This window comes from Lissotriton vulgaris, chromosome 7, assembly GCF_964263255.1.
Source record: "Lissotriton vulgaris chromosome 7, aLisVul1.2, whole genome shotgun sequence".
NCBI classification, from domain to species: Eukaryota; Metazoa; Chordata; class Amphibia; order Caudata; family Salamandridae; genus Lissotriton; species Lissotriton vulgaris.
The window spans coordinates 1,461,074,728-1,461,090,317 of NC_141695.1; the positions used below are offsets into that span (position 1 = coordinate 1,461,074,728).

General features: G+C 40.5%; 1 protein-coding gene across 2 annotated transcripts in view; it reads left to right on the plus strand.

Annotated features, from left to right (window-relative positions):
* PPP1R16B (protein phosphatase 1 regulatory subunit 16B) overlaps positions 1-15,590 on the plus strand; it is a 397,098-nt gene that overhangs the window by 361,843 nt on the left and 19,665 nt on the right. For both annotated transcript variants that reach the window (XM_086932266.1, XM_086932265.1), the window contains one exon: positions 205-379. In XM_086932266.1, coding sequence (XP_086788392.1) covers positions 205-379 — 175 coding nt within the window. The remainder of the gene's footprint in view (positions 1-204; positions 380-15,590) is intronic.

Here is a 15,590-nt window from a genome sequence, read left to right on the forward strand (position 1 = left end):
CTCAGTCAATTATTTTATGTACATTTGTAGGCGTCTGCAGGTTCTGCCTCTCAGTTGCTTTACCTGCAGCTCCAGGGAGCCTCGAGGGGTTGCTTCTCAAATTTTCAACGAAATAGTACATTTTATTTGATGCGGCTATGTGGAAGAGGAATTCTTTTTTCAAGCAGAGCTTTGTCATAATTCCTTTTATTCGCTCTAACGCAGGAAGGTGGTGAGGCGGGCAAGCCTCTCAGATCGTACAAACCTGTACAGGAAAGAGTATGAGACAGAGGCCTTTGTGTGGCAGCAGATGGGCACAACAGAGGAGCAAGGACAAGCTGTGATCAGTGGAGACGAGAGGGAGGCCTGCTCTGACCAAGAGAACTCCGATCCCCTCCAGGTAAAGAAGAAATGCCTGTTTTTTTGCTGCCTTACTTTATGCGCCGACCACCAGGAGGTTTGGCTATTGTAGTGCTCAAGCAATACCTTAAAAGACTAATCACAACAGTGGTGGTTGTGCGCAGATTTGGTCATAGATGGATAAAAACGGCAAAGGGTAACCTGCATTGAGTCATGTACTTAATAAGAAGACAACTCAACCTAAAATAGTATAGACAGCTATTTGTTGAAACTGTCTATCTGCACTGTTTTTAATTTGGGTTAGGGCGGACAGGAATAAATATTGGGTCTACCGTGGTCTAATTTTAACTTCACATCTCACCATTGCACTGTATACACTTCCCATGCACTCCCCTGCTCATATCTGTGTAATCAGACAAACTGCCCATAATAGAGATTAAAACATCCCCGGGCTCCTCCACCACTAGGATGGAGTTGTAGCCCTTTAAGTCACTAGGTTGACTGTAAGAGGAGATCCAGATGAAGAAGCATGTCACCTGGCTGGGTGAGTGATGGGAATCCGAAAAATTAATGAATATTTTTTTTTCGGTCACATTTTGTGGCAGCCCTGATTAAGGGAAATTTCAAAAGCTCTCTATTATCTTGTAGACCGTGGGAAATTTTTGGTGTGTTGAGTTTGCTTGTTTGGGGCACAATATCCCACCAGGTCTTTAAAAATCGCTTCTGACCCTACCTAATAATTTGTTGTCATGACAACTCAACCTTCACATGAAAGAGAAAAGCAACTCATATCCCACTGAATGCTTTGGATCCCCCAACTTCACAAAACATCTTCCTGAAACTAACCTCTAGTCTCCATGCTGCGTATATTGGGACTAACATTTGTGTTCTGCTATTTGTGGGACTGGTTCGTATTATTGTGGGTATCATGAACATATGCTCCCACCACACTTGTGTATGGTTTACTTCCTTATCAACTCATTCATGTCATTATTATATTTTTATTTTAAAAGATATAGCAAGGTATACACCACTATTGATTCATGCATTACATAATTTAGATTCAAATACCACTCACACAAAGGGTTTCAGATTTGGGTTTATAAACCAAGCCTTTTCTGGCATAAAGGCTAGGGTACTGAGACAGGCTTAGAAACTTGTGTCTGCTCCTGCAGAACATAGACTGGCGATTTTAATATTCTCTTTCCAGGGTTTGTGTTGTGGGAAAAATGCATGTGTTGATCAATCAAGTAGGATTAGTAATTTGGTGAACTGTGGTGAGAGCGTGTTGAGAGATGTATCTTTGTCATAGTGGGATTGTGAATGTGTAAGGAAACTTGGGCGCATATTTACAAGGGAATGGCGGAGAGTGGCTTTAAGCACAGAGTGTTAATGCCACGCTCTGCCATCCCAAAAACGTAGGGATGCAGAGTATTTACAAAGATATGGCACGTCCCTGCGTGTTCCCTAGTGTTGGCGCTAAATTAAGGTACGTAGCGCCAACGCAGGCACCCTTGCACCAAAGTTCAAGGGTGCCTTCGTTTAGGAAATGATTGTTTATGTGCAGGAACGTGTTTCTTCCTGCACATAAACAAATCACAATTGGTGATTTTAACTTGTATGTGTGCTGCATTGTGCAGCACAAATAGAAGTTGCAAATCGTAATTTATTTAATAATTTTTTATGTGCAGGAAGGAATGCCGTTCTGCGCATAACTGATCATTCATGGTATTTTGCTGTTTCTATGTGTGCTGCACAATGCAGCACACATAGAAACAGCAAAAACGAGGAGAAATAAAGCATTTCTTCTCCTTTTGCCATGTTAGGACCACGTTTTTCCTCGTCTTAATTTTGGTGCTGTCTCCTATTTATTTCAAAATCAATGGGTGTTGAGGCGGAACGCCCACCACAACACCCATTGCCCACCCCTTTCACGCTAAATGTAGCGTGAAAGGGGGCCTTATTTAAATGGCGGCTTTAAGTGGCTTAAGTGATTCCAAGCTATATTCAAGCAATTAGGATGCACCAAATAATTCGCGGAAAATATTAACAGAATTTAAGATTCTGCTGTGGAAAGCACACATTTCAAATGTGGCAAGTAAAGTACCCATTGTCTGAACTGCAGACACTGACGTACAGAAATGATCGACTGGAGCCCAATAAGCCACTTCTTAATTGGACCAGACTAATGGGAATAGAAAATATTTCTCACATGGGGGCATATTATCAACAAGTAGCGATATTTATCGCTAACCAAGCTTAGCGTCATTTTTTCTATCGCCGTGCATCACCGGATTTTATTACAGAGATAACGTGCTATTAGCAGCGAAATGCGTGAATATCTCATGCATTATCGCCAATGGAGACTTAGCCAGAATATCCACCTCCCATTGAATATCAAGGCTAAGAACTGGTCTGAGCAGGCGTTCGTTTTCAGCGATATTCGCGCTTAGCGTGCATTTTTTAATCGTTACGCCTGTGTTGATAATAGGCGATAGCGATGTTAGCGACTGCTTTTAGTCGCTAACAGCAGGTTGGGAACGCCCACTTTGCATTTCATTACTGATAAATATCGCTGAAATGCAAAGCGGGCCCCAAACCACTCGCTATCGCCTACAAACTGTCGCTAACTGCTGTTAGCGACAGCTTGCTAATAGGGCGATGAAATTATCGCCGCTTTGCGGCCGAAAACGGCCGCTAAAGTGGTGATAATTTCATATCGCCCGCCTTGATAATATGCCCCATGATTTCTTAGGTCAAGAAGAAGCCTTTTCAGTTATGTTCTTGTTGATTGGATTCACTCCACTATGAGAGAAACAATGGTTTCAATGCATGTGGCCATATGCTAGCTCCTCAAATAGGATGACTCTAAGGGTCCTTCAGCACCTCTATGCCACAATAAGTCGACTGCCTCATAGCACTCCTTACTTTTGCTGCTCCAGTCTAATTCCTGGAGTAGATGACAAGGTGCACCACCTCTGCCATGCTACTTCTTTACTCACCAACACTGCCCCATGGAGCTAGCAATGCACTTAACAACATCACAGAAATAAAGTGTTAGAATTCCCTTGAGTTGGCACTGATGATATTGTGGTCCTGATGATCAATTTTTCACACACAGTTAAATACGGCAACTTTTCTTACTCATTTAAACTGAGGACTGGTAATGCCCCACAAAGAAGTAGGCCAATAACTTATATGTTGATGTATATTCATTAAGGGATTTTCATAAGTGCTAACTTTCATAGTTTTCTTGTATGAAGAGAAGAACTTGAATATAGGGTGGCTTTTAAGAGGAACTGGGAAGGATAGTGCCTAAAAGGTCACCTGGTTAGAGTACAGAAAAGGCAATGTGCACAGAATATGCATTGCCAAAAGGGAATCGATGATGGATATATCAAGTGAATCATTATTATCCCCAGCATATGCTGGTTTTGAAGTTCCCCCAACACGTAGAGGCACAAACATGATCTGATGGCTGATGCCCTTGCTGACATTTGTTTATTGTAGGAGGCATATGTACTCCCCCAAAATGCCAAAAAAAGAAAAGATTCAGTCATAACAGTCTCCAGAGGCAGCAGGTTTCATCTTCAGTTTATACTAGTAGTTTAAATACTTTATTTAGGCCAAAGGCCATAAAAGTTTCACACTAAACAAACAGTTTTTTCAGTTACCTATAAATAACAAATCTGTATACATGTGTTAAACACCTATTAGATATAAGCTAAAATTAATCAAGCAATTAATATAATGTTCTTCATCCGTTACAGGATAAAACTGTGTAGGCTCATCACTAAGTATTTTGGTACGTCCCAATATTATATGCATGTTTAAAATCAGCTAAAACTCTATACACTACAGTTAAAATAACAATTGGTTTTATTTGGTTCAAAGTGCTTTTCCAATAAAATGCATTGTTCATTGCAACATCACAGTTTCAGTCCCATTTTGTTTCTTTATAGAGAGAACGGGGATGATTATTCTGGATGGTTGTGGCGCTATACCAAATATCGGCAATATAAGTATTCGACTCACTATCTTAGTCGTTGGGTGCCTAGGTATGGGTCATCATTCTTGCCCACAGATGATCCGTAGATCTGAAATGTTTCTAAATCCTATCACACCAACTTAAATATCCACAAGAATACAATGTCACAATTAAATTCACAAAGTCAAATCAGATTGAAAATAAATATATAGTTCATTTAATCCTCAAGGCTTTCTCCAAGTCCAGCCAACACGTGTTTCGTCGAATGGGCAGGTACCCACGACTTCATCAGGGCTGGGAAAGAAAATACAATACAAACAAATATTGTAGTTTCGCAATACATCATGTAATGGTCACATTTTACATATAGTTAATTCGTGATAATCAATTCTAATGTCATGCAAGTGGGATTATTCTTCACATGTTATTAATCCACACATTGTCGAGCTAGTATACATGTTTTCCTCTTATTGCCAAGTGAGTATTCATGAGAGGGAAAGAGGGGAGATAGAGCTCCCTGAGAGAGGATGAGAAATACAGGCAAATAAAGTGCCCACAGTTCGTGAAGTCAAAACATACACCGGTAGCACCAGATTTCCCGACATCACACCAGCACTATGCCTCACAAATTATATTTCAGCCATAAACCCATGTTAGAGTTATCCTTTTCAATACCAGTGCCGTATATCCCTCATCGGGTAAGTGAATTATTAATAGTAGTGGTGTTCCAGAGGTTATCAAGACTGAGCATCGCTACTCAGGCTTACCTGATATTCGATACTTGATAGGTTATATGCCTGTGAATTATCATAAGATATACACACCTTGTAAATTCCATATGAATGGTAATATTATCCATGTAAATAAATAAATAAGCCGGCCCAGAAACGTACCTTCTGGCTGGTTATAATTCCGACCCAGCCTCACGTGGCTAGGTTAATAATTTCTTTGAGAACCCGGGTTTGTGTCTCTTAATCACGCAGTGGGAAAATATGTATATATTGCATATTACCCAGATGATAATAAATTATATGGATACAACTTGTATATTATTACAGATCAGATGGTTAAAGTTATCAGGTTCTTAACGGGTCTATTATAATACCTTTATTATTAATGTCTCTAGCTTACCTTCACATCGGTGATTTAGAATATATAGCCTCAGAAGCAACCAGGATGAATTATATCGGGATCCAAAATATTTAATATGATCGATAGTCGTATTCGTCACGTTGGTTGATAAATATTAGTCCTCACCCCAGCTGTAGATCGCATGAGGAAGAGAGAAGGACAAACATATACGGAAGTTCATTAATATTCCGTATGTGTATTCTGGGGATAAGTTATACTATGTATCTACGTTTGTATCGTTCTATCATCATACCTTCATATTCCGAAGTCCCGGGGGAAATACTGCTGCGTGTAGAGCCGGTCTCTCCGTATTATGGAAGAACCGCGTCTCTTAAGCCGGAAGTATATATAAATCAGATTGGCCTTCCTGCTTAACGCTGCTAGAATGTCTGCATCCGAACGTAGCGTAGTTCTAGTCCGCCATTTTGGGTCAGTGTCAAATGCATTACCATGCCATAATAGTGAGAGTTATTCGTTGATGGATGCCCGTTTGGCTATTACTTATCAAATATATAATTGTTTTATACGTGAGCGTTAGGAGTATATATAGGCTTGAAGTTATATACTTTAGCAGGGTGTGGATTAATATTATCGATAAGGTGTACCCGTATAGATTTAGAAAACTTTCGTCACCGGTAATGCCTGACACCAAAATATGGGGCAGGATGAGTACATGTAGTTTGCAGAAGAAAACAATCTAGTAGGCCAAAATATAGGTTCTGTCTAATCATTACATTGGGTATCAATGTGTTATTAATATATAATCGGCGAGGCATACATCTTCATATACAGCATTTACATGTAAATTTAAGGTCATTATTTTTTCATATTTTATATCACAATTTAGCTGGAGGGCACATTCACATTCGCTATGATTATATTGTCATTTACATCATGCCTCAATTTTATATACAGATGGTCTTAATGTCTGTATCATACAGATAAGTATATTTTGATGACTCTATAGCGATATGAGACAGTGTGTTAATCTCCCAAATCGTAGTGTAATTCTTGGTCCGAGTTCATCCCATACTCCACCGCCCGCATTGTCAATATCCATGATGCTTCTCTACGTCGTAGAGACAGTTCCCTATTACCCCCTCTGGGGTCATTTTTGACCTGATCAATGGCACAAAAGCCAATTGTTTTATTCCTGCCTTGACTGGGACATTCATTCACATGTGTGGCAGTATTATATCTTACGTCATGATGTCGAATCGCTCTTACATGTTCAAAGATCCTATCTTTAAGGGCTCTTTTAGTGCTGCAAATATAAAAGCTACCACATTTACAGGTGATCATGTATATAACAAAACAACTATTGCAATTTAGTATTTGCTTAATTCTGAATTCTCTTCCCATGTAATTGCAAAAGGTCTTTGTTTTGTTCATGGCCATGGGACATAATTTACATATCCCACATTTGTGAAAACCCACACATTTCAGAGTTAGCCAGTCTGGCATTGTCTTGGGAGTTGATGGTTAAGTGGGACTCACCCAGGATTTAATGTTTCTCCCCCTCCTGTAGGTAATAAGGGGCTGTTTTGTAATATGTTTGTTCAACGTTTTGTCAGTGTTTAATATCCACCAGTGTTTTTTCATGCTGTTTCTCAGTGTGATTGCTGCGTCATCATAGTTAGTAAGGAGTCTAATTTTCGTGTTGTCATTATTAGCTTTTTGTTTTTGTCATAGTGTGGCATCTCTGGGTGTACTGTTAATTCTGTGTTCTGCCTTCATAATAGTGTCTGCATTGTACCCTCTGGCTCTAAATCTCGTTCTCATATTGGTCTTACATTCTGAGAAGTCTCTGTCTTTGCTACAATTCCTTCGTGCTCGTGTCAGTTCTCCAAAGGGAATGGATTGGATCTGATGTTTAGGATGTGAGCTACCAGCATGCAAAATGGCATTACATGAAGTTGGTTTTCTGTATAGTTTGCTCTGTATTTTATTGTCCTCAATAAATAGTGTAAGATCTAGGAATTCAATCTGAGTCCTACTTATTGAGTATGTAAGGTGTATTCCCATTATGTTAGAGTTCAGGTATTCACAAAATAGTTTTAAACTGTTCATATCTCCAGCCCAAATAAGTAGACAGTCGTCAATGTAACGACACCAATATATGATGGGTTCGCTCCATTGTATACCACCAGGGCCCCAGATCCACTCCTCCTCGATCCTGCCCATGAACAGGTTCGCATAGGACGGAGAGAACCTGGACCCCATGGCAACACCCTGTTTCTGTCTGTACCAAGTGGTCTCAAATAGAAAAACATTGTTCTGTAATATGAGATCCATCATCTTCATCAGCATTTCAGTGTGAGCCCACTGAGATGCTGGTCTTTTGTTAGGAAATTTTCTAGCGGCCATAAGACCTAGATCTGTCCTGATGTTCGTATAAAGTGAGGTGACGTCTAAGGTGGCCATAATCATACCATCCTCCCATGGTACATTTGAGATAATGCCTAAAATATGCTTGGTGTCCTTAATGTATGCTGGTAGATTTCGCACTAGTGGTTGTAGGAAATTGTCCACATATTGTGTCAATCTTTCAGTTGGGCCCCTATGCTTGATATAATTGGTCTCCCAATACGGAAGCCTATAATTCAGAAATACAATCACAACTCAGAGACAGTATTTTCTATGAGAAACTCAAGGAAAACCCGATAGGACCACGGACGGACAATATTAACACACACCTTAAAAAATGGTGGCATGAAGGTCTAATTAGTAGGGAGGAATTCACATATTTGAAAGTAGACAAACCTAGGTTCCCTTGTATCTACACTCTCCCAAAGATACATAAAAATGCCCAACTACCACCAGGAAGACCAATTATATCAAGCATAGGGGGCCCAACTGAAAGATTGTCACAATATGTGGACAATTTCCTACAACCACTAGTGCGAAATCTACCAGCATACATTAAGGACACCAAGCATATTTTAGGCATTATCTCAGATGTACCATGGGAGGATGGTATGATTATGGCCACCTTAGACGTCACCTCACTTTATACGAACATCAGGACAGATCTAGGTCATATGGCCGCTAGAAAATATCTTAACAAAAGACCAGCATCTCAGTGGGCTCACACTGAAATGCTGATGAAGATGATGGATCTCATATTACAGAACAATGTTTTTCTATTTGAGACCACTTGGTACAGACAGAAACAGGGTGTTGCCATGGGGTCCAGGTTCTCTCCTTCCTATGCGAACCTGTTCATGGGCAGGTTCAAGGAGGAGTGGATCTGGGGCCCTGGTGGTATACAATGGAGCGAATCCATCATATATTGGGGTCGTTACATTGACGACTGTCTACTTATTTGGGCTGGAGATATGAACAGTTTAAAACTATTTTGTGAATACCTGAAATCTAACATAATGGGAATACACCTTACATACTCAATAAGTAGGACTCAGATTGAATTCCTAGATCTTACACTATTTATTGAGGACAATAAAATACAGAGCAAACTATACAGAAAACCAACTTCATGTAATGCCATTTTGCATGCTGGTAGCTCACATCCTAAACATCAGATCCAATCCATTCCCTTTGGAGAAGTGACATGAGCACGAAGGAATTGTAGCAAAGACAGAGACTTCTCAGAATGTAAGACCAATATGAGAACGAGATTTAGAGCCAGAGGGTACAATGCAGACACTATTATGAAGGCAGAACACAGAATTAACAGTACACCCAGAGAAGCCACACTATGACAAAAACAAAAAGCTAATAATGACAACACGAAAATTAGACTCAGTACTAACTATGATGACACAGCAATCACACCGAGAAACAGCATGAAAAAACACTGGTGGATATTAAACAATGACAAAACGTTGAACAAACATATTACAAAACAGCCCCTTATTACCTACAGGAGGGGGAGAAACATTAAATCCTGGGTGAGTCCCACTTACCCATCAACTCCCAAGACAATGCCAGACTGGCTAACTCAGAAATGTGTGGGTTTTCACAAATGTGGGATATGTAAATTATGTCCCATGGCCATGAACAAAACAAAGACCTTTTGCAATTACATGGGAAAAGAATTCAGAATTAAACAAATACTAAATTGCAATAGTTGTTTTGTTATATACATGATCAACTGTAAATGTGGTAGCTTTTATATTGGCAGCACTAAAAGAGCCCTTAAAGATAGGATCTTTGAACATGTAAGAGCGATTCGACATCATGACGTAAGATATAATACTGCCACACATGTGAATGAATGTCCCAGTCAAGGCAGGAATAAAACAATTGGCTTTTGTGCCATTGATCAGGTCAAAAATGACCCCAGAGGGGGTAATAGGGAACTGTCTCTACGACGTAGAGAAGCATCATGGATATTGACAATGCGGGCGGTGGAGTATGGGATGAACTCGGACCAAGAATTACACTACTATTTGGGAGATTAACACACTGCCTCATATCGCTATAGAGTCATCAAAATATACTTATCTGTATGATACAGACATTAACACCATCTGTATATAAAATTGAGGCATGATGTAAATGACAATATAATCGTAGCGAATGCGAATGTGCCCTCTAGCTAAATTGTGATATAAAATATGAAAAAATAATGACCTTAAATTTACATGTAAATGCTGTATATGAAGATGTATGCCTCACCGATTATATATTAATAACACATTGATACCCAATGTAATGATTAGACAGAACCTATATTTTGGCCTACTAGATTGTTTTCTTCTGCAAACTACATGTACTCATCCTGCCCCATATTTTGGTGTCAGGCATTACCGGTGACAAAAGTTTCCTAAATCTATACGGGTACACCTTATCGATAATATTATTCCACACCCTGTGAAAGTATATAACTTCAAGCCTATATATACTCCTAACGCTCACGTATAAAACAATTATATATTTGATAAGTAATAGCCAAACGGGCATCCATCAACGAATAACTCTCACTGTTATGGTATGGTAATGCATTTGACACTGACCCAAAATGGCGGACTAGAACTACGCTACGTTCGGATGCAGACATTCTAGCAGCGTTAAGCAGGAAGGCCAATCTGATTTATATATACTTCCGGGTTAAGAGATGCGGTTCTTCCATAATACGGAGAGACCGGCTCTACACGCAGCAGTATTTCCCCCGGGACTTCGGAATATGAAGGTATGATGATAGAACGATACAAACTTAGATACATAGTATAACTTATGCCCAGACTACACATACGGAATATTAATGAGCTTCCGTATATGTTTGTCCTTCTCTCTTCCTCATGCGATCTACAGCTGGGGTGAGGACTAATATTTATCAACCAACGTGACGAATACGACTATTGATCCTATTAAATATTTTGGATCCCGATATAATTCATCCTGGTCGCTTCTGAGGCTATATATTCTAAATCACCGATGTGAAGGTAAGCTAGAGACATTAATAATAAAGGTATTATAATAGACCCGTTTAGAACCTGATAACTTTAACCATCTGATCTGTAATAATATACAAGTTGTATCCATATAATTTATTATCATCTGGGTAATATGCAAAATATATACATATTTTCCCACAGCTTGATTAAGAGACACAAACCCGGGTTCTCAAAGAAATTATTAACCCAGCCACGTGAGGCTGGGTCGGAATTATAACCAGCCAGAATGTACGTTTCTGGGCCGGCTTATTTATTTATTTACATGGATAATACTACCATTCATATGGAATTTACAAGATGTGTATATCTTATGATAATTCACAGACATATAACCTATCAAGTATCGAATATCAGGTAAGCCTGAGTAGCGATGCTCAGTCTTGATAACCTCTGGAACACCACTACTATTAATAATTCACTTACCCAATGAGGGATATACTGCACTGGTATTAAAAAGGATAACTCTAACATGGGTTTATGGCTGAAATATAATTGGTGAGGCATAGTGCCGGTGTGATGTCGGGAAATCTGGTGCTACCGGTGTATGTTTTAACTTCACGAACTGTGGGGCACTTTATTTGCCTCTTAAGGAGGTGTTTCTCATCCTCTCTCAGGGAGCTCTATCTCCCCTCTTTCCCTCTCATGAATACTCACTTGGCAATAAGTGGAAAACATGTATACTATCTCGACAATGTTTAGATTATTAACATGTGAAGAATAATCCCACTTGCATGACATTAGAACTGATTATCACGAATTAACTATATGTAAAATGTGACCATTACACGATGTATCGCGAAACTACAATATTTGTTTGTATTGTATTTTCTTTCCCAGCCCTGATGAAGTCGTGGGTACCTGCCCATTCGACGAAACACGTGTTGGCTGGACTTGGAGAAAGCCTTGAGGATTAAATGAACTATATATTTATTTTCAATCTGATTTGACTTTGTGAATTTAATTGTGACATTGTATTCTTGTGGATATTTAAGTTGGTGTGATAGGATTTAGAACCATTTTGTTTCTTGTAATCCCAACTGCAAACAAATATCCGGACAGGGCGAATATTACATACAGTACGGTGCTGCCTGTCAGGACCCTCAATGCATCTTGGTGTTTGCTAAATCTCTCAGAGTGTTACACAGCGGACATATCCATTTCCTCAATGCCCTGGTATATGCTGTGCAGAAGAATAGGATATACGCTGTGTTTTGGAGAAGCCTTAAGGTACATGCAGTACATAAAGTGCAAGTGCGATCTCCCTTTGTTCCCCAGTTTGCTGTGTAGCTCTTGATCTGCAGAGTGCCATATCTTAATTTTAGATACAGAATTCTTGCTAGATGTGGTTGTACATTATCAAGAAATTCTTCAAAACTCGGGTGAGGTTTTATATTGAGAAATTTGGTTGCTAGCCTTCCCAAGCTTGTTATGTTATGTTATGTTATGTTAAATGAATTTATTGAGCGCAACTAACACCATTAGGTTTCTTGGCGCTTGTACTGAGGGAGCAAAGAAAAGAGCGTAGAATTGACAGCTAGTTATAGGACTCAGTGAAGAGGAAGGTTTTAAGGAGGGATCTGAACCTGGAGTATGGCAAAGGCAACCTAAGAGGAAGGGGAAGGGAATTCCAAAAAGATGGGGCTAGAAATGAAAACCTAAGGCCGCCGTGTTTCTTCCTCTTAAATCTGGGGACTGATAGCAAGGCCATCTGGGATGACCGAAGATTGCGAGGAGGAACATAGGGGTGGAGAAGGGAGGAAATAAAAAGGGGGCCATGGCCAGCAAGAGATTTTGAGATAATACAGCCAAGCATGAATTTACAGCGAGCAGATACCGGGAGCCAATGGAGAATTTTTAAAAGAGGGCGAACATGTTGATCTCTAGGTTGGTGATAAATCAAGCGAGCGGCCTGATTCTGTATCAACTGAAGTCTCTTGAGCTGGTAATCAGGAATGCCCACATACAATGCGTTTGCGTAGTCAAGCCTAGACATGACTAACGCAAGCAAGGCCAAAGTAAGGGCCTCGGTAGTGAGTAGGCGGGAGATTTTACGAATTTTCCTGAGTTGGAAATGGCTAGAGGACACTACTGCGCTTATCTGGGGCGTCATTGCTAATGACGACTCCCAGGCTTTTGGCTGAATTGACAGGGCAAGGAGGGCTGCCCAGACTTGCAGGCCAGAAGGAGGGTTGCCAAGGATTGGAGGGTCCCCCGACAAGAACCAGCTCGGTCTTGTCGGGGTTGAGCTTCAGATGGTTTGAGCTCATCCAATTGCTAATGAAGCAGAGGGTGTTTTGAAAGGTAGTGATTGATTCGTCAGAGGAATCAATGGTAAAAACCAATTGAATGTCATCCGCGTAATTAAACGCTTGGGTCACAGTGAAGTGCATTCAGGGTGTGTAACCAGTAAGTTCTTTTCAGTACATTTTGGCAGCTTGATGTTAAGTAGTGTGGCTCAATCCAGTATGAACTGAGGCCTAATTCTGGGAACCATTTCTTGACAAATCTTAGCCAGGGGAAAGTAAGACAGCTATCAATGGCTATGAGTTCTCTTACACCTTCTCTGTATACCGCTAGCTCTGGGGTTATCCATAGGCGCGTACCCAATACAGCAGTGGTCAAAATATTGCAATTTGTCCTATGCGCTTCATATTTAGAATGTGAACCATTGGGATAAGTGGGATTGATGGTGGTAGCCCCATTAGTCTCCTCACAAACCAGTTTCCCCCATTTGTTAGTTCTGTAGTGTCACTCCTACCCCAGAGTTCCGTTCCTAACAATGCTGCTGTCTGCACCTTACATTTATATAGTTCAAGAGCTGGTGTTAATGAATATGACTTTTTACTACGCGAGTTATTACATCGCGTGCCTTCACATCAATGTCGTTACAACGACTGCGTTGTTACCACGCAATGCCATAACTACACAAGTCATCATTACATCGACTTGCAGTAGATGGCGCCGTACTATTAGGAATGTATCATTTACTATTCCAACTCCAGCCTAAGCAACAGTAGGGAAGGTGTTAGAATAGTAAACTATACATTCCTAATGTTAGAGCGCCATCAATTGCAAGACGATATAATGACTTGTGTACTAATATCATTGTGATGGAACAACGCGGTAGTTGTAACAACCGCATAGTTAAGGTGTTGCGGCGTAATGTTCGCGATGTGAAGGTTGTTTCCCGGTGTTAAGGGTTTGCTTGAAGATGAACTGTACTTTTTGAGGACGACCCCTGCCCCTGGGCAAGCCGTAGTACTGAGTGGTTTACCTGCGGTTTCCATGACAGCTTTGAGTCAAGTAGTATACCCAAGTAAGAGAAGTTTGGGACTTTTTCTAGGTTTAGGTTGTTCATCTTAAGGTGCACCTGCCGCTGTAGTATTGCTAATTAGGTTCACGTACAGGACCCAGACATTCTTATCCTGCTTAAACAGATCTCCGGGGAGTCTATCTAGTCCCGAGGCCTTTCCTTGCTTGATGGTATCTATTGCATGTTCAGTTTTTTCTAGCGTGAAGATGATCACCTCTGTATCTCCCTCATTGCTAACAGGCTCACAGTATTCGACAGGGAAGGGCCGAAAGCTCGAATGTAAATTGGTAAAGTGCTCGGTCCAAGCTGCCGGATCCAGGTGATGCTCTATTAGTGCTTCACAATCCTTCCCCCCACATGCGACTATTTTCCAGAACTCTGCCATATTATTGGTTTTTGCTCCTTGGAGGAGATCCAGCCAACTATTCTCATCCCAATTCTTCCCTGCGGCAGTCAGTGTCTTCCTATAGATATCCATGGCCATCCTTATTGAATCTACACTTCCTTGGTGTAGATTCTCGAGTAGGCATTTCTTAGCTTTCCTACAGTCTGTTGTATACCAGGGATTTGTTTCTGTGTTCGCCTTGCAGCCAGGCTTCAGTTTCTAATGTCTCTAGTGAGAAGGGGTTCTTAGTTTGCAACTAGGCAATTATGCATTGTTATTGCTGACGTTCCACGCGTCTCTGTGTGAGGGCCTACTACCTCTAAAAATGCATTATAGATGCTAGTCATCAGTTCTATATTTTCTTTGATCCAAGGTAATTTAATGACTTTGCGGTTATTCCCTATTACAGGCTGTATTTTTGATGGGCAAGTGCCTGATGGATCGTCTTTTTCTTTGTAGCCTGTTACATCTAGGCAAAGTGGGCGATGGTCACTGTCCTCTCTCGTGTCTATTCTAAAACTTCAAATCCTGCTCAAACTATGTGTGCTCTGCATGATATAATCAATTCTTGACTGCAAGCTACCTCATTTGAACGTGTTTAAAGATGAATTGTCACTCCCATTATTAGTCACACTTCCATTGCTTGGCCTTAAATGATGTTCGATGGTGAGCTGCATTATCTGTCTAGCGGCATTGGTACACAGTTTTGGTGGTCCAGCCTTTACTGGGGTAACCCCCTAGCCATGTCCTCAGGCTCTGTTAGACTTTCAAGGCCATTTAATGGTTCATAGGCGCAATTGAAGTCCCCACATATGAACGCAGTATCACTGGGGTCCACATGGTCCAGGGAACTATTTAGCAATTCATTGGTCTTAGAGTTAAGATTTTGCCTAATTGGTCTATTGTCGAGGTTAAATAAAATAAAAAATGTCACTGTTGTGGGTGTTCATGTATAAGTGTACTGCCAATAGATCAAGCGATCCTATAGTATGGACATTAATTCACATTCTCAGG